We start from the raw sequence: 21,850 nt of genomic DNA, 5'->3' as shown, positions 1-21,850 counted from the left end.
ACCCTTGGCTCTGGGCTGTGCTGTGGTTGGGGCTCTGAGTTCTTGGCTTCTCACGGAAACTCAGCCCCTCTCCCGCTCTCCTTGCAGCGTGCGAGTGCCACGTCCGCGGCTCCTACAACGCCTTCTGCGACGTGGAGACGGGCCAGTGTCACTGCTTCCCTGGGGTGTACGGGCGGCAGTGCGACCGCTGCCTGCCCAGCTTCTGGGGCTTCCCCAGCTGCCAGCCCTGCCACTGCAATGGCCACGCTGATGACTGCAACCCCTACACCGGGGAGTGCCTGAGCTGCCGGGACCACACAACCGGACACAACTGTGAGAGGTACGGCACGTGTGCCCTTTCCCTGGCCCCTCTCCTTCCCCACGGCAGGGTGTGCGCAGCAGCCGTTCCCTCTGGTGCTGGAGCTCAGACAGGTGTTAAGCCACAGGGAAAGTCCCTGGGCCCATAGCTGTAGAGAAGCACTTGTGGAGACTGATGCGAGTAGGGATCCCCTCTTCCCTGCCTGTAGCCTTGCACCTCCCAGCAGTGCCTGCATAAGTGACCAAGAGCACGTTGCAGGACCCCAGGCCTTTAACGAGCCATTGCAAGCCTTCTGAGAGGCCTTGCAGTGGCAGGGCTGACATCCAACCTTGGGTCTCCTGCTCCTACGCTAGTGTAAACCAGGCAAATTTGTGTCTGTGGACACAGCTGCTAGGAGCGTGAGTGGTAAGAGAGAGCCATAAGGATGTTTCTGCCCTTTGCTTCTTCACAGTGGTAGAAAATCTGAGCTTAGTTACGGCAAGGCTGCAGCGTGTTTGCCTGCAGTCCCTGCATGCTGTGTACCCTGTTGTGCAGGTGCCAGGCTGGCTACTATGGAGACCCCATCCTGGGATCAGGTGACCACTGCCGCCCCTGCCCTTGCCCCGACGGCCCCGAGAGTGGACGCCAGTTTGCCAGCGGCTGTTACCAGGATCCAGTCACACTGCAAGTCGTGTGTGTCTGCAGCGTGGGATACATAGGTACTTGGGAGTATGGAGGGGTGGCTGGTTGGGTTGAACCTCTCAGGGAGGGGCTATGTTCATATGGGTTAGATGTGACCACAGCACCAGCATCAGTGGGTTGTTGCTGGGAGTTGCCTCATTGGGAAGGTGCCGGGGCAGAGTGGCTTGTGTGGGTGATGCCTGCAGGACCATGAACCTCATCTCCAGCAGCGGGGTGAGGGATGACTGGTGCTCAGCAAAGGGTGGACAGGACAGCGCTGGATGAGCAGCATGCCTTGGTGCCCTGGGTGGTACCATCCATGCTCTGCACCAAGTTGCCATGGTCTCACCAAGTGCCGTTTCTTTTCTTTAAACATGATCCTGTTAATTCCTCCCCCCAGTAATGGTCTTCATTGCCTTGCCCATTCCGGGACTGCGCACTAGGGAGCTGTGATGGCAATTCCCACTGTGCCTGTTTGTTCAAACAGGCAGCCGATGTGATGAATGTGCGTCTGGCTTCTTTGGGAGCCCCGATGAGGTTGGTGGCGCCTGCCAGCCGTGCCAGTGCAACAACAACATCGACACCACTGACCCAGAGGCCTGCAACAAGAGGAGCGGAGCGTGCGTGAAGTGCCTGTATCACACCGAGGGCGAAAACTGCCACCTCTGCAGAGAGGGCTACTACGGGAGTGCCCTGCAGCAGGACTGCAGAAGTGAGTGGGAGACACGGCTGCAGCCCCAGCACCAGCCTTGTCGGGGGCAGCAGTGGACACCTGAATGCTTTTTACCTGAGAGCATTTGGGGTGGAGAGAAAAACCTAATTACTTCCAGCTGGAGTTGCCTGCAGCTGCCCTGCAGCTGGGTGTGGCTCCTGGCCGGGAGTGGGGCTCTTTACATTTGAGAGGGAGGACAGAGACAGCACTTATATTTGCTGAAAGGAGGAGGATTTTGCAGAAAGAGGGGCTTCTTACCCTGTTGGTACTGCTCTCTATTAATTTCTTCTCCAGAGAAGGTGGTGGGAGGAGGGTTTGGCTTTTGTTTACACTAGGTCCCTGCAGGTGTGGTTGGGCAGTGGGAGTGAGGGCCATGAGAAGAAGCTGAAATGGGTGATGGGGAGGCAGACCCACCTGTCCTGTAGCATCAGGCACAGCCCAGCAGGATGGGCAGGTCACTGAGCAGGTGAGCTCACTGTTGGCTAGTTGGCCACTTCCAGCCCATCTGCCACCATAGCTGACTGATGAGAGTTGGGCTTTGGTTGTACAGAGGGAGGAATGGAGAAGAGCAGGGAGGGCTGGGCTGCTTGACTGAGGGACCTGAGAATGCCCTGTGGCATTCTGTGTGCTGGAGCAGGAGCTGTAGGGGTGGCCAGCCATGGGACATGAGGATGGCTCTTGGGCAGTGCTGGGTGTCGTTCAGGGTTGGGTCAGCCAGGCCTGCCGCTGGCACTGGGACATGCCAGCGTCTGCCCACACCTCTGGGGACTCAGAGGATAAGCGAGATGTGAACTCGGGGCGGTCTGGTAGCGGGGGCAGGTCGACAGGGAGGTGCCGTGCTCTTTCCCTCGCAGAGTGCGTCTGCAACTACCTGGGCACCGTGCGGGAGGACTGCGAGGGCTCGGAGAGCTGCCGCTGCGAGGCGGCCACGGGGCAGTGCCGATGCCTCCCGAACGTGGTGGGGCTGACCTGCGACCGCTGTGCCCCCCACACGTGGCGGCTGGCCAGCGGCACCGGCTGCGAGCGCTGCGACTGCGACCCCGCGCGCTCCCTCGGCCCCGCCTGCAACGAGGTGAGCGAGCACGGGCCCGCGCCCGGGGCTCGGCTCCGCTCTGGAGCGGGGTTGAGCTGCTGAGGGGCCCACGTCTCCTGATGGGTTTGTTCTCTGGCTTTGGCAGTTCACGGGGCAGTGCCACTGCATGCCGGGTTTCGGAGGCCGGACCTGCCGGGAGTGCCAGGAGCTCTTCTGGGGTGACCCAGGCGTGGAGTGCTTAGGTGAGTCCAGCCCCGGTGCCTGCTGCCCCTGCTCCTTTTGGAAATGCCCGTGTGGCTGGGCGCACCATCACACCCCAGTTCACTGGGACACCCCTGCCAGGAGCAGCCCACTAGAGCCTTGGAAAAGAGGGAAAGCGGCGTGGCGGGGTCTGCCCTGGGGTTTTGGTGCCTTGTGGGATGGAACATGTGGCAGGAGCCCAGCCCTGTGCTTGTCCGTGATTTTCCTGTCTGACCTTTATTTAGGAACAGACCTCTTTGTTTAGGAGCAACTCTTCTTTAAGGGTAAGGTTGCAATGTTGTCAGGTAAGCCAGCATAAGAAAACATATCACAAGCATCTGAGTTTGAGAATTAGTCTGGAAACGAGTTTCCTTTGCCTTTCAATTGTATGTAGCTGAAGACCACTGTCTCTTGTGTCTTCTTACAGAGACTGGAGGTTTTTTTATTTAGTAGGAGACTTTCCTTATGTTTCAGTTGAAAATAAAGGAGAAAGCAGAGACTATGCAATGGGTTAGCCATAGCTACATGCTGCAAAACAGAGCACCACGAAGTAGGTTGTTTAGAAAACTGGTTGGCCTCTGTCCTTTCATTATAAACAAGTCTGTTCATTAGCTGGAAAAGAAACTTCAAACATTGTCCAGACCAGAACAAACTTGTATCTCTGGTCTGTTCAAACAGGAGCCTTTGCCAGGAGGGTTTGCAATAGATTAAGGTATTTTTTCCTGCAGAGAGGAATGTGCTTGCTGTGGTCTTTAATAAATCCTTTACAATAGAGATACCTTAGAGCCCATTATCTTGGTAGATAGGCAGGTCACAGCTACTTGGTTACTGCAGCAGATGAAAGGACTGGGGAATTGTGTCAGTTCCTGAGTACATATTGAGTTTCTTGGGGGAAAGGCTGCCTTTGGAGAGGCTGTGTGTGTTCTGACTTGGTAAGGGGTGTGCTGACCCTGCTGGCTCCAGGGCAGGCATTGTCTCTTGGTATCAGTTGTCTCCATCAGGGTTTATTGATGGAGTCCATCTGCATACCTTATCAGCAGGATTTTTCAGCATACCATCATTTCTGATCTCTTGTGGAGTTTCTGCTATCTTTTGAACATGTGAAAACCTGTTTTAATGTTTCTGAAGTAAAGTGAGAATATATTCTTCGGAGCCTGTTCTTACCGTGCAAGGTCTACACTCCCCTTCCAGTCTGCCATCCCTTCTGTGCCCCAGTGATAGAGGGGACTTCCTTGGGTGGAAAGGCAGATTTTCGTTCAGGATTGCATCCAACAGGAGGTCTCTGTGGCAGGTGGGGAGAGCTGCTGGCCAGGGCTGAGCAGTGGCAGCCTGCAGCGTGATGCCCTGGGCAGGCTCCAAGCGTGTGCTTGCCCGTGGAACACATCCAGCTGGGTGCTGCTGCAGACTCTCCCCGCTGTGGTGGGGTCAGTGCCTCCTGCCTGTCTCCTGTCTTTCCTTGGCAAGAAGACAATTGACTTCTCAGCCCTCATTTGGCCCCAGGGAGTGAGTGGTGATGTTCAGGCTGGCGTACGGCAGCTGCTGTGCAGGCAGGTAGCCGTTCTCAGGGGTGAGCGGGTTGCAAGTGAACTGGAAATCCGTGCCGCTTAAGGAGCAGTGTCCCTGGAAAATAGCTGAGATCTGGCCTGCAGCCAGAGTGAAGCTGGAACTGAGGCAAAGCTTTGTCACAAAGACGTCTGCTCCAGTTGCAGGGAACATGTGGACTCCTGCCATGGCATTTGCCACCTGGCGTGTTCTTGCTGGCCCAAGCAGCCAGTGTGGCCACATTTTGTGCTGCATTCAGGAGCAAAATAGAAACCAATCTGGATGGGGAAGAGCAAAAACTCTGAACCATGTGAGCGTGGACAAAGTCTTCAGCAAGCTGATGCAGAGGTGTGGACGTTGTTCCCAAGGACTCCAGCGTGGGATCCTCCACTCTTCAGGGCAAGTGGCTTCTGCTCAAGGTTGGAAACCACAGGGTGAATCAATTACTCCAAGGACAGTGATGTGTGATCTCTTCAGAAGTCTTCAGGTTTTGGGCATCAAGAAACACAAGCTCCTGATGAGAAATGGGGAGCATATTGCTCATGTTGTTTTGACAACTTTTACAACAGTAAAAAATCCCAAGTGCCTGCAAATAAGCTCTGGACATAGCTGTGTGGGGGTGTACACTCCACTGGAAACCAGGCGCTAGGGCACTCTTCCCTGCCATCCCGATTGCCAGCTGCTGCCTGTGATGTCTTTTCTAGAAACCTGGTAAGATCAGACATGGGGAAGCAGAAGCCAGGGAAGCCAGGTTTTCTTACCTGGTCTGGGTGATTTGGTTTACAGTCTGTGCCCTCTGCTGTGGAGAGAAAGTGTCATCCCATGTCTCCTCTCTGTGTCAACAGAGATCACACTGGCACCACACCGCTGGGGCAAGCTGAGGTGGGTGCCTGTATTTGGACAGCATCTTGAACCCACAGCACTGGGTGCACTTCAGCACCCACAAATGTCCACTGGGGATTACACACCACAGAGACACTGTGGGCAGGGTCTTCAGAGACGGCTTACTCCCTGTCCTTTGGAAGAGAACAACATTCTCTCACTGGATTTAACATAATGGCTGAAACAAGCACAGCAGAGGCATAGAGCATGGGGAGGAGCCCAGCACTTCTCTCTTGGCCTCATGCAGGTCCCTGAGAGGATTACAGTGGGCAGGAGCTGTGCTGTGAGCATCACCTGCTCCAGGGGCACTGCCATTCCCTTGGCAGGGCTCTTCTGCCATTCCTCCAGCCTCGAGCTGTCTGCAGCTCTGCTTCAGCCTGTGGGTGCACGTGTGTGTGTGCATAAAAATCCTTCCTAAGGCAGTAAATAATAGCACTACAGGGTTCATCAGATTCAGGTCTCCCAGGCATTATGCTGGAGCCTTTCCAAAGCCTAGCAACTAAAGTGCAGGACTCGGCATGCTGAGTTCTGCACCAGCTTCAAGCCACAAAGCACGTCTCCAGCAGAAGGCTCAGGCTCCTGGGAAGCCTGAGATGTGGAGTGGTGCAGATGCAGCTCAAACAGTGCCTTTGCACAGGAGATACTTAAAGTTTATGTTTCATCTAATATGAAGGAGATGGCAATTTTACTGTCATTACTGTTGTAATAAATTGAGCAAGCAAACCAGAGTGCAGTTAGGAGGTACTGTGTAGTTTGGAAGTTGGGTGGTGCTGCTGTAGCCCCTTCACAAGAAGTATGTCCTGTGTTGGACATGAGTATCAAGTCCTGTTGTAAAATCATAGAGTTTAATTGAATTACAATGAAAAAAAGTTGGTTTTTTTTGTCAAAGACACACTGCATACATTGACAAGAATGTTGTTTTTCTCAGTTTTTAGTCTTTGTCATGTGGCTGGTGCAGAAACAGCTGTTCACTGAAAATTACCTTATTGCCATTTAAGAATAAGTTTTCTAGTCTTAAAATTTAACACCTGGGTCTTAAACTAGTCACATAGGCTGCTTTTATAGGAGGGGGTTTTTTAGGTGTTGAGAGAAGGTTACCAGATGTCTTGTTTCCTTCTGTGAGAAGTGTCTAAAGGAAGTCAAATTCTATACCATAGAAATACTAAAAACTTCACTTTGAGTTTCATAATTTTAACTGACCTAGGGTCATAAAATACTGTAATGTGTATTGGTTGTTTCCAGAAAACTATCCTTTTGGCATGGTCTGCTAGCATGTTAAGATGTAGCAAAACTCCTGTAATTTTAGGCTGGGATCTTAACATTCCTACTGAAAATCGTAATGCTGAGGAGTTAGCACTGTTCTTGCAGGGTAACTTGAATCAATAGCTGATTATTCAGAAGAAATTTGCTAGCTCTGCAAAACTTTCAGCTTTACAAATCGTTGAATGGTTTTCTTATCACAGGGCCTCACTACCACTGGGAAATGATGCCAGGAAATCATGTTTGAACAAAACCTTTGTGTTTTTCTGTGGAGGAGTTAAACATTTGATGCTCGCCGCCCTCAGTCTCAAGCAGTAAAAAAATATTTCTGGAAAAATTATTTCTATTTAGTGTAGGATGATGTATAACACTTGGGTTTTTTCCTGGTATCCCCCAGTAAGGAATTGTGCACTGATACTGGTCTTCACACAGCCCATTCAGTATCCAGTCTATCACCTCTGCTGTAGTATCAAGTGCTCTGACACACCTGAGTTTAAATTAAATGATGTACAAATATACTGCATATTGAATTACGGTAGTTTAAATGGAAGTGAGTTCTAAATATTTAAAACCAGAGGAAAAGATAGCAGAGCTATCAGAACAGATGAAAGATAAAGAAATTCATAGATCCTTTTGAGCTGAAAGCAAACCTCTCTAGTTATTTGCTTCTTTTGAATTTCTCCTCTTAGGTTTTTACGTGGCTGCATTTGGTATACATATTTGAGTGTTACTTCTATCTTTAGGATCAGGAAAAAGAAGGAAGAGAAATGCAGTGATGAAGGTGATCCAAAAATTACCCATGGATATTCAGTTTGTGCATGCACATACGTGCACATGCATTTGTAAACAAATACAGCTACAATCCTTTATACTCATAATCTGCTAATCAGCAGATCCTGACTAAAGAATTTGGCTAAAACTTTTCCTGTCAAAAATATGATTTCTCTAAAGTTGAAGTATGCCACAGAAAAATCGCTGATTGAGTTACACACTCAATTAAAGAAAACAATACGCCCAGTTCCAAAATGACATTTCAAAACAGAAACCTATTGTTTAATTTAGTAAATGCTCCTTTGAAAACCCTTAAATCTTGGGCCAGTGATTTCAAAAGACTTCTTTTCCTCCGCTGTGTTTTCCATGGGAGGTACTGCAATGTCCTGCTCTGCGTGCAGATTGGAAGCCTAACACTGATCTTCAGTGCAAGCAGCCATATCAGCATTAACTTTCAGCCCTTCACCTTGGCTTTGGGCCATCTGTCTGCATGGAGGGAGACTAATCAACCATTTGTCTTGAAGGCATTTCCAACTCAAAGTGGTCAAGGAATCCAAGTATCTTGAAGTAAACTCATCATTTGTTTGATTTTGCAGTGCAAAATGACCTACTTTCCTAGTTTCTTGTCATAGAAACATAGGGAAGCCACATAAAAGGAGTTTACAGGACTTTGTCTTTCATATACCACATGTACTATGATAAGAGTATAAAGCTGTTGGTAGCTACTGAGCCACATCTGAAACATTTCTGCATCTCTAGATGTGTCTGTTTCTTGTTCTTGAAAAAGTTCAGATTAATCAGACATATGCTGACACTGGATGTGTTGTATTCCTCAGGTCTTACATCAGACTTAGGAGTGTGCTGGTTGGAGCCAAAATCTCCTGAGCAAAGCAATACTTTGAAGGCTGTGTTTGAGTTACAGCAGAAGCAAAACTGCTGTAACAGCAGTCTCAGTGCTGGACTGCTTCTGAGTTACACAATGGCCATAGGAATAGCTGGACATAACAAAGGAGGTGTTGGAGGAACAAGAACTCTGCTGTGGCTAGAATTGACTTTGGGTCAAACACAGTACTGGGCATGATGTGCTGGATCACTCTGATACGGTGTTTGCTCTGTTTCTAGCAGGTGATAGGAATCAAGGTCTCTCTGGTATTCACATCCCAGTTTGTTGGCAGTGATCATTGAATGTCACAGGAAGTTCTTTTGTGCATGTGCACCCACTGTCATGAATGATGGGTGCGTAACTCAGTTGTTCTTCCATGAGCAATTTGCCAGTCCTGTGCCACTGTTTTCCAGCCTGTGCCAGCTTGGGGATCCTCCTTTCCTTTCACATACATCCTACCACTGTCACTATGCTTTTGTTCCTTTAGGATGAAGTCATGTGCTTCATTCAAAGAGACTGAAGCCAGCTGGTTCTTGGCTGGCAGGCTTTGCCTGAGGCAGAGGTGAAAGCTGGCACTGAGCTATTTGCCTGGTGCACTGCAGTGTTCAAGGTGCTCCTCACTACCTAGAAGGTTTTCCATGATCTTGGCTTGTGCTTGCTTTCCTTCTCTTGAGAATTGGCCACAACTGAAGGGGTAGTAGAGGGTTTGTTCCCCACCATGGCATAAAGGGAAGGTGCTCTTCTGCAGTGGCCTTGAATGTGCTCCTTGCTGGAGGTGGTGTGCAGGGCACAAGGTACATGACTCACCCACTAGAGGTGTTAGAGATGGTTAGGGGTGAAAGTGTGGTCCTATATATGGTTAATCTTCATTATCTTGGGAAGAAAATGAAGAAGAGGAAGAGCAATATGAAACCAGCACTTTTGAAAGCCATTTTATATACATTTCATTCAGGGGACTGAGGTAATTTAGAGCCAGGATTGCCTGCTTCTGGGCTTTATAAAAAATCTTAAAATAGAGAAATAACACAGTTAGAAATGTTTCTAGCTGCCTTGTACAATTTTCTCATGGTCCTGCAAAGCTCGGTTTGGGAGTTTTGTAGGACTGGATTCTTCCAACTGTTGTGCTGCATTTAGAATAAATTACTTGTTTGCTCTTATCATCCCCCAGCAGACAGCTGTGGAGTTTGGGTTTTCACTTTGCAAACACTATGTTAGTACCTAAATTTTTTCCTCTTCTTCCCTAGTATTTTCTGGTTCCAGAGATTTTGGAATCCACTTTACCATGTAAATGCTACTGAAGCCATGTCATCTGCTTTTCCTGAACATGCAGTTATTCAGGAGCAGAATTACCAACATGGGGTTAGGGTTTTGGGTTTTTTTAAAAAAGTTAAACCTTTTAAATCCGCAAGTAAATATAGTGATCTGATTTGCCAGCAGCAAGTATTCATGTAACTTGATCAGACCTCTGGATCTTTGAGAAAAACCACATGCCATTTAGCTTCTTTCTATACGGAGGAATTTGGACAATTCATCATTATACCGAGGGCCTTATTAGTTGACAGAAGGGTTAACTGACCTTCAAACAGGACCTCAGCAGTTTGCCTGCAGGGAGCATATTCCATGGTGAGTTGACTACTTAAGCACTTTCAATGTAAAGTAAAAACAATCTCTTGTGTCAGGGTATAATTCAAAGAACAAAGGGCCGTTTTGCTCAATTATGCAGGCAGCAGAAGTTATTTTTGTCTCTTGCCTATCATATTCACATTGTACAAGAAAGTAGTTTTGTTGAGGAGCGATTTGTTCTGCTGAGGCTCTTTGTGTAATTTTTGAACTGAAGACCACCACTGTGTTCTGGCATTGAAGCAAGCAATGCACAGTCTTGAAAACAGCTTTGTGTTTTGCCCTGTTTGTAAGGGGGCATTTGCTTTGGGTGTGTGAACTGATTTATGGGCCCTTTTGAGCCATTTAACCTCCTTCAATAATGCCTGGTAAATGGATGTGTAAGTGAGGGGTTTTATCAGGTATACCAGTCCTTTTCCTGTTTAAGGAACATGTGCATGACCTGTTCTGGGTGCACGCTGCCGTAATGATAGGTAGATGATGTTCACATTTTCAAAGCCTCTCTTTTTGTTGCTTGCGGCCGTCTCTATTAAAAGCTTTGCATGTTGGTGGTGTCCTCTGCTGCTGCTGCCTCCCGTGTAATTAAGGAGGTCAAGTGGCAGCCCTGCTGCATGGAAATGCATCTCCTGATAGCGTTATTGTGTACAAAGTGTGTCTGTGCTTTCAGCAGTGACAGTGCATCATTAAGTTAATTGAGTAACTTCTCTCCGTGGTGGGTTAGTGCCAAAGAAGTGCATTTCATGAAGGTGTGAATACTAATTCCGAAATTGGTGCTCAAAGTTTGAAATTACTTAAAAAAAATTATAAATCTGTTAAGTGTCCTCATTTCCACTGAGGGTGACATTAAGGGTGACGAACAGTGTGTAGGCTCTTGGTCATTAACAGCTCAAACACTGCAGGGCTGCCCATGACCACATTCTTTGTTCTATTCTACTTTTCACTGCCAGATTTTTTCTGTATACCCAAAATGCCAGCCCAGTGCCAGCCTGCTCAATATGTGTTGAGAATGTTTTCCCACTATCCATGGCAGGAGCATATTCTGAGCCAGTCCCTGTATCTCTTCCTAGATCTCACAAGGGCTTTTGCTCCATGGATTTGTCCTGTTCTTGGAAGCCAATTCAGCTTTTAGCACCCACAGCACCTTATGGACGAGAGCTCCTCCACTTAACCAAGTGCTGTGTAATCAGCTCTCACCTTTTACTGGGCTGTTGGTGGGAGGTGTAGAGAAAGGTGGTTGAGTTTTGGTCTGCAGGATTCCTCACTTGACTGTTATTCCTCTGCTGGAGGAGACAGTAAATCGTTGTTCCTAGTTCAATTTTCCTTTTTCACTCATGGTTTGCTCTTAAACCCTCTGCTTGTGCCTGCCTGCCATTTCTTTTCCTGTCCCAAGAGCCTTGCTCTACTCACTCTTCATTGCAGAAGAGAAACTGGGATCTTTGTTTTCAACTGCTATCCAGCTGACATCTGAACATTGCAACAAGTGGTATCAATCCTTGTTCCATTATTGTTCCTATTTCCAAGATATGCAAATCCTGGTCTCCCCTGAAGTTATTTCCCCATCTCTCTCTCCCCTTTTCTCACTCACATTTGCTTCTTCCCTACACTAGGGATACATCCATAATTAGCTTTTTATAATTCAGACACTGACTACGTCTGTATTAATTTCACCACTTTATTATAACTGATTTTTTTTTCCACCCTGCCAACATCGCAGTCATTTCCCTCTCCATGCCCTTCACATTTGCCTTTTTCTCCTCCCAGCGTGTGATTGCAACCCTCGTGGCATTCAGACCCCGCAGTGTGACCGTGCCACCGGGCAGTGCATCTGCAACGAAGGGGTGGAAGGGCTGCACTGTGACAGGTGCTCCCGGGGCTACTCGGGCGTCTTCCCTGACTGCGTGCCGTGCCACCAGTGCTTTGCCCTCTGGGATGTGATCATCAGCGAGCTGGCTAATAGGACCCAGCAGTTCTTGGACAGGGCTAATACCCTCAAAATCACTGGAGTCACTGGCCCATACCAGAAGACGATCAACACGCTGGAGGAGAAGCTCGCTGAAATTAAAACCATCATCGCTCAAAATCCGGCAGCTGAGCCCCTGAAGAACATTGGGAATCTCTTCGAGGAAGCAGAGTGAGTACGGTTGTAGTTACATGAATAAATGTGTCGCGGGAAGGAGAGGGAGTTGCAGTGAGCTGGGATTTACTTGAGTGCCCGATGTCCCCAGGCTGGGCTGAGGGAGCTCCGGCTCCTCTGGCTGGGCCAGGGTGCTGTGGCTGCTGGAGCACCTCGCCGTGCTCAGCACTGGCACTGAGTGCCCATCCCGGGAGCAGAAACCTGGCCAGGGCGGGCAGGAGCAGCGCAGCTGCCACGTGCTGGGCTGGGGTTGTCCTGCTCCCGCTGCTCTCCAGGCAGCTAATTACCAGGGAGCCACTCATGCTTGCCTTGTGCTGCCCCAGGGCAAAGGACAAACGCTGCTATTATGTGAGAGAATGAAGAGGGGGAGAGATTAAATTCCTGGATTTCCGGGTGTAGCTGATGAGTTGGAAACTTGGGCTCCTTTCCACACTCTGAGCACGTGTGGGGGGAAGCACCAGGTTTATAGCAAGGATTGTTTCCATTTTTTTCAGAATAGAAGCCTTGTATTTTCTTTTAGGGCTAAGCATACAAAAGATGGTAGTCTGGAGATGGGGCAGTCTAACATGAAGTAGGATTACAGAGGCTTTCTAGCCCTGTCTGCAACTGCTCCAGCGTGCTCGTGCATTGTAAAGGGAACTGCACAAAAGCGAAGGGGCGAGGATTAAAGCACAGATGTCTCAATTAGGAATAGTTTGTGTCTTCCAGATCCCCTCCCTCCTGCTGGAGAGCTGGGGGTTGCTGCTGCTTCTGGACTCTGTATGTATTGAGGGAGGTCAGAGCAGCTGAGGAGCTGCTTTTTTCTATCATACCTTTTGTGTGTCTGTTCTTGCTCCTCTCTGGCTGTATAGAAAAGTACTGGGCTTTGGAAGAGTCCTGGAAAACAGCAGGCTGTTGGGCTATTGAGAGAGCTGTTAATTGATCTTAGATCTTACATACTGCCTTGATTCTTTCAGAATGAGGAAATGCTGGGCTTGATGGGATCACCATGGATGGGAATAGATTCCTATGCCCACTTCTGTTCCACAGCAGCCTTGACATGTAATACTCACTTGCTTTTCCTTTTAGGGTTATCCCACTAGCTAAAGTCTGCTGCATGGCTCACTGAGTGAATGCTTAGAGCAGGAGGTTTTCCTTCAAAATCCTGATGAGGAGGGATCTTTACAGAAGAGTTTAAAGAATCCATTGTTAAAATCAAGGCTCCCCCCTCCCTGCTTCCTGAAGTCCAAATCTGTCCGATGAGCTTGTAATAATAAAAACTACATTTGAGCTGTGTGGGATAGGAAGCAAATTATGTATGGATCATACTAGTCAACTCTGACCTATTGCAGTTGCCATGATACTGGAGCATTACACCAGTCCTCTGGAATCTGCCTCCAGTTAATCTTACACAAAGCAGCTGTTTTCTGAGCAATTTGGTGCTTTGGGTTTATAAATGTGCTGTAGATTAAAAAGTAGTTTTGTATAATAAAGGAAACAAAACAGTATTCTAGGTAGGAATGTTGTTACAAATCACTTGAAGCTCCACTGAGGGAGGACAGGTCCTGCCATGGGAGAAGCTGGATACATCTCTAGCCACCACGCTCCAGTGAAGTATGAGGCGTTTGACCCTTTTTCCTCCCCACATTGAGTCCTGTGCCTGTTTTACAGAAAGCTGACAGCAGATGTTACAGTTAAGATAGCTGACATAGAAGAAAACCTATCAGCCTTAGCAGCAAAGAGTAATAGCACAGATACAGACCTGAGCGCGCTGGAGACGGATGCCAAAAGCCTTGACCACGTCGTGAAAGAACTTGCAGAGCAGCTAGAGTTCATCAAGATCTCTGATGTTCGGGGTAAGTTTTACAGGGAGCAGAAGAAAGCTGGGTGGCCAAAGGTTTAATTAGTGCATGGGTTTAGGTACCAAATTAATCTTCTAACTTGTAACAAAACAGTTTCTCAGGGGCAGGTTCTTTCTGTGCACTAGGAGAGCTGCCCCCACCCTGTCTCTCTTCCTCTGCACATTGCAAAGCTGGCTCAAATTCTTGGGGCACAGAATTGTCTTAAGGTGTCATGCTGAGCACATTGTAGATGAGACACAACAGAAGAAAGTGCACCACAGATTTCAAGACATGCCTGGACAGGCCTTGCTCCCCTCAGTCTGTTAAATTGCTGTTTCTGGGTGAAAAAGGAGAGCTCATGGTAAAGGCTCCAGTTCTTCTGAGCCACCCAAGCCTGCATGTCCATTGGTACTGAAATGGGCCGAGAATCAAAAATTGCTGGAGGAAGAGGAATGTCACCAAATTATTTGGAAATTTGGGAAGCTGACTTCAAAGAAAGTATTTTTAATATTTCTTATAAATTTCCTGGTTTGCAGAAAGTTTGACATTGTTTCCAGTGCACATGGGAGATTTCAGAGTGAGGCGGGTAGCATGTAGAACAGGGGAGTCCCTGAATTTTGGCATTCTGCAAAGGAAAGCTGCCCTGAGGTGCAGAGTTTAGCCAACCCCACAGGGTCCCTCACACCCACACAAGGCCTCTCCAAGAGTTGTCCAAAATCAACAGATCCATAAATCAGCATCTTTCATCAAGCAGTTGTTTCTTAGGAAAGCTCTGACCAGTTTCCAAGCAGTGACTCCATAAGCCAGCCATCCCAGGGCAAGCAATAAGAATTAATGAGATATGGGAATCCTTAGAAAACAGACTGTTCCCCTAAAAACCTTAAAAGGTCGTATCTCCTTTTGCCCTTAAGGCAAGCAGAATTCAGTCATTAGGGTCAAAAAAGGCTTAACTTCAAAGTCCAGCTTGACACACTGTCCACCAAGCAAAAAAGCAAACTTTTTTTTTTCTACAAGAGGCCAAATTCTGTCATCCTTGCAGTGGCCCTGAGCACAGCTGCCAAGGCCAGCGTTTCATTTAATGTGATGTGATATATCGCTGACTCTGAAGTGTCATCCACTAACATCTATAATACACATTACTTTGGGGTACTGAACGGAGTTCTCATCAGAAATCGTATCTGATTTCTGCAGGAGCCTTGGATAGTATCACCAAGTATTTCCAGATGTCCCTGGAGGCAGAGGAGAGGGTCAATGCCTCCACTGTTGATCCCGATAGCGCCGTGGAGCTGTCAGCGCAGACGCGGCAGGAAGTGGAAGACTTAATCAATGAGAAGGAGGCCCAGTTCAAGGCCAAGCAAGAGGAGCAGTCACGCCTTCTGGATGAACTCGCCGGAAAGCTGCAGAGCCTGGATCTCTCTGAGGTGGCTCAGAAGGTACACAGCTGAGCACTGCTGGGATGAAACCCCTAGCAAAAATAGAGTCGGGTTTATGATGAAGCCACGGGCACAGAGGAGCTGTGGGGTGTGACAGTGTGACATGTGCGGTTGGTCCATGAAAAATGGACCTTGCTTGGTTGAAAACCCCTTCGTTTTGTGGGCTAGAACTGCGTTTAACTGGTGGGCTCTGACACTACTGGCTTCCAGCCTTTCACGTTGGTTTTCCTCCTACTCTTCCCAGCCCCAACAGAGCACCTGTTTTTGCATCATCCTGTTCTAATCCAATGTCCTTTGCTAGGGACAGAGTTCCCACATGCAGAAAAGAGCATGGCAAATCTGTTGGGCTGAGAGCCACCCTCTTAAGCCTGTCCTGAGTACAGTGCTTGCTTTCCCTAGGCTGCCCTCTTCCCTTCTGCAGCTCCATTGGGTACACTCTGTGCCTGTACAGGGCCCGGCCAGGCTGCGCTTCTGCTCACACCCATGGGCCTCAGCATCACCCCAGGCTCAACCTCCTGCGCGAGGCAAAGCAGAATTTACAGGGAGCTGGAGTCAAAAGGGCATTTTCTCTGTTGAAGGTGCCTGCTCATCTGTAAATATGATTAAGGATGGCTTTTTCTTGGGAGAGGCTGGGTGTTCCCTCAGTTTCTCTTTGAAGTTGGCCAGCTGCATTCAGGGAACAATCCCTGAACGACCCCGGGTGAAGGCAGGCTGCAGGGCATCGCTCATTACCGCCCCTGGGGAGGCCAGTCCTTTACAGCTAGACATCCCTCCCACTCCCTCAGCCCTTCTTTTTTCTCTGGAGGGAAGAAAGAGACATCTTTTTGTTTAGTTTCCTTTCCCCTACATTCCTGCCCTGACTGTTAAGAACTGAAATCTTGGGTAGATGTTTATCAAGGCAGTAAATTCTGAGTTGCTTGGAGGTGTAATCATCACACTCACACACACACACACACACACACATAACTTTCTGCTTTCTAGCTACTGCTGGGTTACATGCCAAACAGGTAAGAGGGACTCATTTACACTTCACAGGAGACAGCTGCAACTAACTTGGCTCAACCCCTAGGTTTTCCCAGGGAGGCTTTTTGGCTGCAAAACCTGAGTTAGTGACTATCATTTGGCAAAAAGAGAGCGGGGGAGGGGCATGAAAAGGTAAAAGAACCTCACAAGAACAGGGAATTTTCTCATTTTCCCTCTGGTTAAACCAACATCCTGTGTTATTTCATTACCAAACAGTTGACCGGGTAGGGGATAATTCTCAGTGCAATGTTGCTGATAGAAATAGTTTCACTTCTTAAAAAAGAAAGGCTTACTCTGAAAAGGCTTACTCTATGTGGTAGAATAGTGTCCTACTCCAGCCCCCACACAGCCTAGCCATGGAAATCAGGCTGTGACTGCTTCCCTTGTCTCCTGTGTCCCCGCAGACATGTGGCACTGCTCCGGGAGCCTCCTGTGCCGAGTCCGAGTGCGGGGGTTTGAACTGTCGAACAGAGGAGGGGAAGAAGAAGTGTGGAGGCCCCGGCTGCGACGGGCTGGTGACCGTAGCTCACAATGCCTGGCAGAAGGCTATGGATTTTGACAGAGACATCCTCAGTGCATTAGCAGAAGTTGAGCAACTCTCCAGAATGGTAATATGCCAAATCAATTGTTAAGATAGCAAAGAAGAAAAAAAGAAAAAAGAAGGGGGGGAAAAAAAAAATCTGTCGGTTGTAGCAGAGATGCTAATTGACAAAGTATGTGCAGAAAATAATTCTTTTGAGTTGTGTAACTTCATCATGCTTGTAAATATCTTCAGAAAAGGAGCTTGCTAAAGGGAAGCTTCATGGATAACTAAACATCAGCCTGAGTTGTTTAAACTAGCACTGGTGGTATGGATCAGGGCCAGCTTCCAAGTGTTCTGTGAGTTTTATGAGAAAAAAGCATTCCTTGTTACTATTACTTCTGACTCCAGATGAATTGTTTTAAAACAAGCCCTAAAGCATAAGAAGATAAGCAAGCCTTCCATTTTCCTGTCTTTAGGTTTCTGAGGCAAAACAGAGAGCAGATGAAGCAAAACAAAATGCACAAGCAGTTTTGCTCAAAACCAATGCCACAAAAGAACAAGTGGACAGAAGCAATGAAGATCTGAGAAAGCTTATTAAACAGATTAGAGACTTCCTAATGCGTAAGAATGTTACATTTTAATTATTTTTTTAATTCTGGGTTTGTGGAAACTAGCTTTACATTTGTATTATCTTCCAAGGGTTTGTGCAACAGTTGTCGTCATTCCTCCCACCTCCCCTAGACAGTGTGTATGATGAAATCTGGAAACAGGAGAAAAACTAAGAGAAAACCAAGATAATAATAAAGTGAGAGCAAACTGTAACATGTTCTGGTGTGCATTTCAGCTGAGGCTGTTGTACTGCTGTACTTTTCCAAGTATGTCTGTAAGTTCTGGCTAGAAAGACAAAAATAGTGTTAAAGGGGAAGGAAGTCAGAAACTGCATTTCTCTCTCTGTAAGAAAGCAGGTAAAGGTTAAATGAGAGGCTTGTTTGCAGCAGCCCATTCCTTGCCTGTTTAGTCAGGGCTGACTGTGCTGGGAGCACAGATGTGCAGCTGTTGGTTTTGTTTCCTGTGGGCTCGGGTCCCCCCCCCAGAGTGGTGCAGCTGAGCACCAAGATCTTCAAATGGCTTCCAAAAGAGCTGTGCCAGCACTGCCTATACATTAACTGGGCCTCTCCTGAGAGGGAAGTTTCGCCTTGGGAAGTAGTTTTAACACCTTGATTTTCCATAACTCTGGGGAAGGAGGTTTTCCCATGTTTTTCCTTCTTAAGGAAGCAGCTGAACAAGAATTTGAATGCTGAAATGTGACAGAGGGAAGCTTTTCCTCACATCTTTGTCATTTGTGTCCATCTGCTAGAAGACAGTGCTGACCTGGATAGCATTGAGGCAGTAGCTAATGAAGTGCTGAACATGGAGATGCCAAGCACTCCCCAGCAGCTGCAGGCCCTGACAGAAGATATTCGTGAGCGTGTAGAAAGCCTTTCTGATGTTGAGGTCATTCTGCAGCAGAGCGCTGGAGACATTGCCAGAGCAGAAATGCTGCTGGAGGAAGCTAAAAGAGCGAGGTATGCAACCCTGTTTCATCTCATTGTATCAGAAAATGCAGTTTAACTTTCCCTGATGAAAATTCTCATTCCTTCAGTAAGGGGCAAAACCAGCCCATTGCAGGATATGTTCTTTTTTTCAGTTCCAAAGTAAGAGCATTTTTAGCATTAACAGTCTTGCTCCACAGCAAAGGTGCAACAGATGTTAAAGTCACTGCAGACATGGTGAAAGCCGCACTAGAAGAAGCTGAAAAAGCTCAAAATGCAGCTGAAAAAGCCATCAAACAAGCTGATGAAGATATTAAAGGAACTCAAGACCTGCTGACTTCAGTGAGTCCTTTATTATTTCTTAAGAGAATAGAAACAGCACCAAAGCTGATGCTTAGAAAATTATGTAAGCCTGTCTAGGGAAAGCCCTTGGGTGTTGCAAAGCAAAGGCTGCAGTTAAAATGCATATAAACCATTTCTGCCTTCACATCAACTTTTGAATGAGTGGGACAGATGCTAGGGGACTATTTGCTCATGAATAAACCCAACCAGACAACAACGAAAACACCAAAAGGCTTTCCTCACCCCATATACTGCACCAGCCAAGTTAAATGAGCAGGACTGTAGCCCTCTAACACAGCAGGTCTGAGAAGACCCCTGGCAAGACACACCTGTCAGCCACACTGGTTGTGTATTGGTGTTCTCTGTGTCATCCACCACTGCAGCACCAGACTAAAATCAACAAATGCTGGATTGAAGTGCCAAGTGCTGCAGTCTTGTCAGATAAAATATTTGCAGACTTCATCTCAAAGCCTTCATGAGACCACAGTGCTATCTATACTTATGAAGCTTGGACAGTTTAGAAGTTTCACAAGTCCATTATCACATGATGGAGTCAAATGTCTGAAGTTTTGTCAGCAGATTAGTCAACTCTTGCGTGTATAATGCAATCAAATACTTTTTAACCATGGTCTTTAATGCTTTTGCAGCCCCATATGTACCATTCTCAAGCACTTAGCTTTTTCAACCTGACTGCAATGGGCCATTTTTAGTAAAATTAAAACACTGTTTTTAACTTAGATCTATGGATGCACACTAATTAGTTGGACAGAGTTAATGGAGAAAGTTTAGTATTATATCCACTGTCTTTTGAAAGTCTGACTCTCATTCTTCTTTCTCTTAGATTGAATCTGAAAATGCAGCGTCTGCAGAAACACTGAACAATGCTACCTTACGTCTGTTTGAGCTAGAGAAGAGTGTTGAAGACCTTAGGCAAAAGGCTGCTACAAATTCAGGGAATGTGGGAAATATAGAAGACAAAATTATTAGTGCAAAACAAAACGCTGAAGAAGTTAAAAAGGTGAGAAGCTCAGGAACAATCCTAAAGAGAAGCCAGCAAAACTCCCCCAGGTTTGGCTAAAGGGAGATCAATGAGTACATGTGATCAGTCACATTTATTGTTCATATCAGGGGGTAGAAAATACTCCAACATTTATGCTCTTAGCAAAGATAGCTATTTTTTCTTTGGTATCAGAGCCTGAGAGAGATGTATTGGGAAGTTTTCAGGCTCTGAAATAGCTGCAGGAAACCTGTCAGCCTTTCACAGATAGGTTTCTGTTCCTCAGCTTTACTATCTGTCACAGGAAAACTGGAATTCTTATTTATGGTTCTATGACAATGATAGGTTCAGGACAAACAAACTAGAATTTGGCATACACAGAATCAAGCAACAGGAAAAATGATTATCTTAACATAAAACTGAAGTAATTGCTAAATATCAGAGATGCGAGATTTTCTCTGTGAACATATGGAATTACTCCCGATGTTTGCTACTTTTGTAATTGCTAGTTTTGTAATAGCAAAAGAATGTTCATTAACAAAACAATCGACCAATCTGCCAAAGGAAGTTTCATTGCTCCCATCTCTTGTCTACCACTCTCAAGAGAGCCATTTTCTGACAGGAGAGCTGCATTATCCATCAACTCAACAATATCCAAGCACTAAGTAGTATTTCAGGTGCTGTCAAGCAAACACAAGAGAATTCTAGTGCTGCTATGGTTTGTTATCTTGCTCAATGGTTGAATTTAGTTGGGCCATAGGACTTCTTAATCTTAACCCCACACCAAAAAGCACAACTGAGAAACCAGCCTCACGACTTTCCCAACACTTTCACCAACACCAACTGTTCAGTTGCAGCTAGTTCAGTCCTTGTTGCTGAAAGGGTAGCAAGCGTATTCCTCCCCAGATGCAACCACTCAGCCAGGAGCAGAGCCAGGTGTAGCTTTCCAGTGGTTCTAGGGGCCATGGCTTCTATTAGTTACAGAACCCTGTAACTGAGTCCCACAAATCTGCCAAGTGCCAGTACTGAAGCTGTAAAACAGCCACAGATCCGCAAAAGAGTAACTGATGAGTCTTCACCACAGCTCTTCGTCTTGGACAGGAAGTAGGAAATACGCTGACACTTTCTGCTTTTGTTAACTGAGCTCCCAGCGTAGTCTCCTTGCACCCGGCTTGGTGAAGGACAGAGGGGGGAAATGCCAACTCCGGCTGTATCGGCTTCGCATGAGCTCCATCTTGTGCTTGCATTCGGAACAGGTCCTCAACAGCGAGCTGAGCGGCAAGTACAGAACTGTGGAAGAGCTCATTGCCAAGAAGACAGAGGAGTCGGCAGAGGCCAGGAGGAAAGCAGGCGTGTTGCAAGATGAAGCTAAAGCCTTGTTGGCTCAAGCAAACAGCAAACTCCAGCTACTCAAAGGTAAGGCTGTTCTGAGGAGGTCATTTGACACCTTAGAACCTGAAGAAATTTCAGTGTTAAACTATTATTCATCAGCAGAAGGGGAAAAGGTACTTACTTGTTACTGAGGCTTGATCTGCTTTTCTTATTCTTATAATAGAGTCTTTTGAAGCAAAGATTTCTATAGAATAAGCTGAAACTTAAAGGTGAAACACAATCTTCTGGTATGGCACCTCTCACTGCCCCCAGAACCACCACAGGGAAGGAACAAATCTACTCTGCTCAGGATGAACTCATCTGTTCTAGCAAGACCCCCATCTCCCAACAGTACTCCCTTCACCCCACCCTAGAAAGCTCTTAACACAAAAGCTAATCAGGACCCAGGAGTTCCAGTTTACAGATTAATTCAGCCTTTACTGTTGACAAAGTTGATTGACCCATAACGAGGCAGTCTGCCCCTTGCTACCAGAGACAATTACATTTTCCTTCTGGTTTTGCCAGGCCAGGAACTCATTCTTCCCCTCTTTGCTGCTTCTGCACGGTTACTGTGACTTGCTAAGTAGTCTTAATCATGACAAGCTAAAACATTTCATTGTTCTGTAAAAGCCACCATAGAGCAAAGAATGACAATTATTTTAACTCTCAAAATATGCTTTTGGATTTTCACTTTTGGAAAATAACATCCTTGATCCTTTACATCCCTATGTTAAGGAAACAAAAAGGTGCCATTCCAGCCTTTGTTGATTTTTC

The 21,850-nt window shown here is 47.0% G+C and overlaps 1 protein-coding gene across 1 annotated transcript in view; it reads left to right on the top strand.

Moving 5' to 3' along the window:
• Window positions 1-21,850, top strand: part of LAMB1 (laminin subunit beta 1) — a 42,031-nt gene that overhangs the window by 19,575 nt on the left and 606 nt on the right. The window contains exons 19-32 of the mRNA XM_040061415.2: window positions 88-319; window positions 833-996; window positions 1,446-1,670; window positions 2,525-2,742; window positions 2,849-2,945; window positions 11,663-12,032; window positions 13,686-13,870; window positions 15,047-15,288; window positions 16,716-16,919; window positions 17,311-17,455; window positions 18,192-18,399; window positions 18,567-18,708; window positions 19,550-19,726; window positions 20,962-21,121. Of these exons, the coding sequence (XP_039917349.1) occupies window positions 88-319; window positions 833-996; window positions 1,446-1,670; window positions 2,525-2,742; window positions 2,849-2,945; window positions 11,663-12,032; window positions 13,686-13,870; window positions 15,047-15,288; window positions 16,716-16,919; window positions 17,311-17,455; window positions 18,192-18,399; window positions 18,567-18,708; window positions 19,550-19,726; window positions 20,962-21,121 (2,769 nt within the window). The remainder of the gene's footprint in view (window positions 1-87; window positions 320-832; window positions 997-1,445; window positions 1,671-2,524; window positions 2,743-2,848; window positions 2,946-11,662; window positions 12,033-13,685; window positions 13,871-15,046; window positions 15,289-16,715; window positions 16,920-17,310; window positions 17,456-18,191; window positions 18,400-18,566; window positions 18,709-19,549; window positions 19,727-20,961; window positions 21,122-21,850) is intronic.

This window comes from Hirundo rustica, chromosome 4 (assembly GCF_015227805.2).
Source record: "Hirundo rustica isolate bHirRus1 chromosome 4, bHirRus1.pri.v3, whole genome shotgun sequence".
Lineage (NCBI taxonomy): Eukaryota > Metazoa > Chordata > Aves > Passeriformes > Hirundinidae > Hirundo > Hirundo rustica.
The sequence above is the reverse complement of the archived record's forward strand: the minus strand, read 5'-3'. Positions and strand labels throughout refer to the sequence as shown.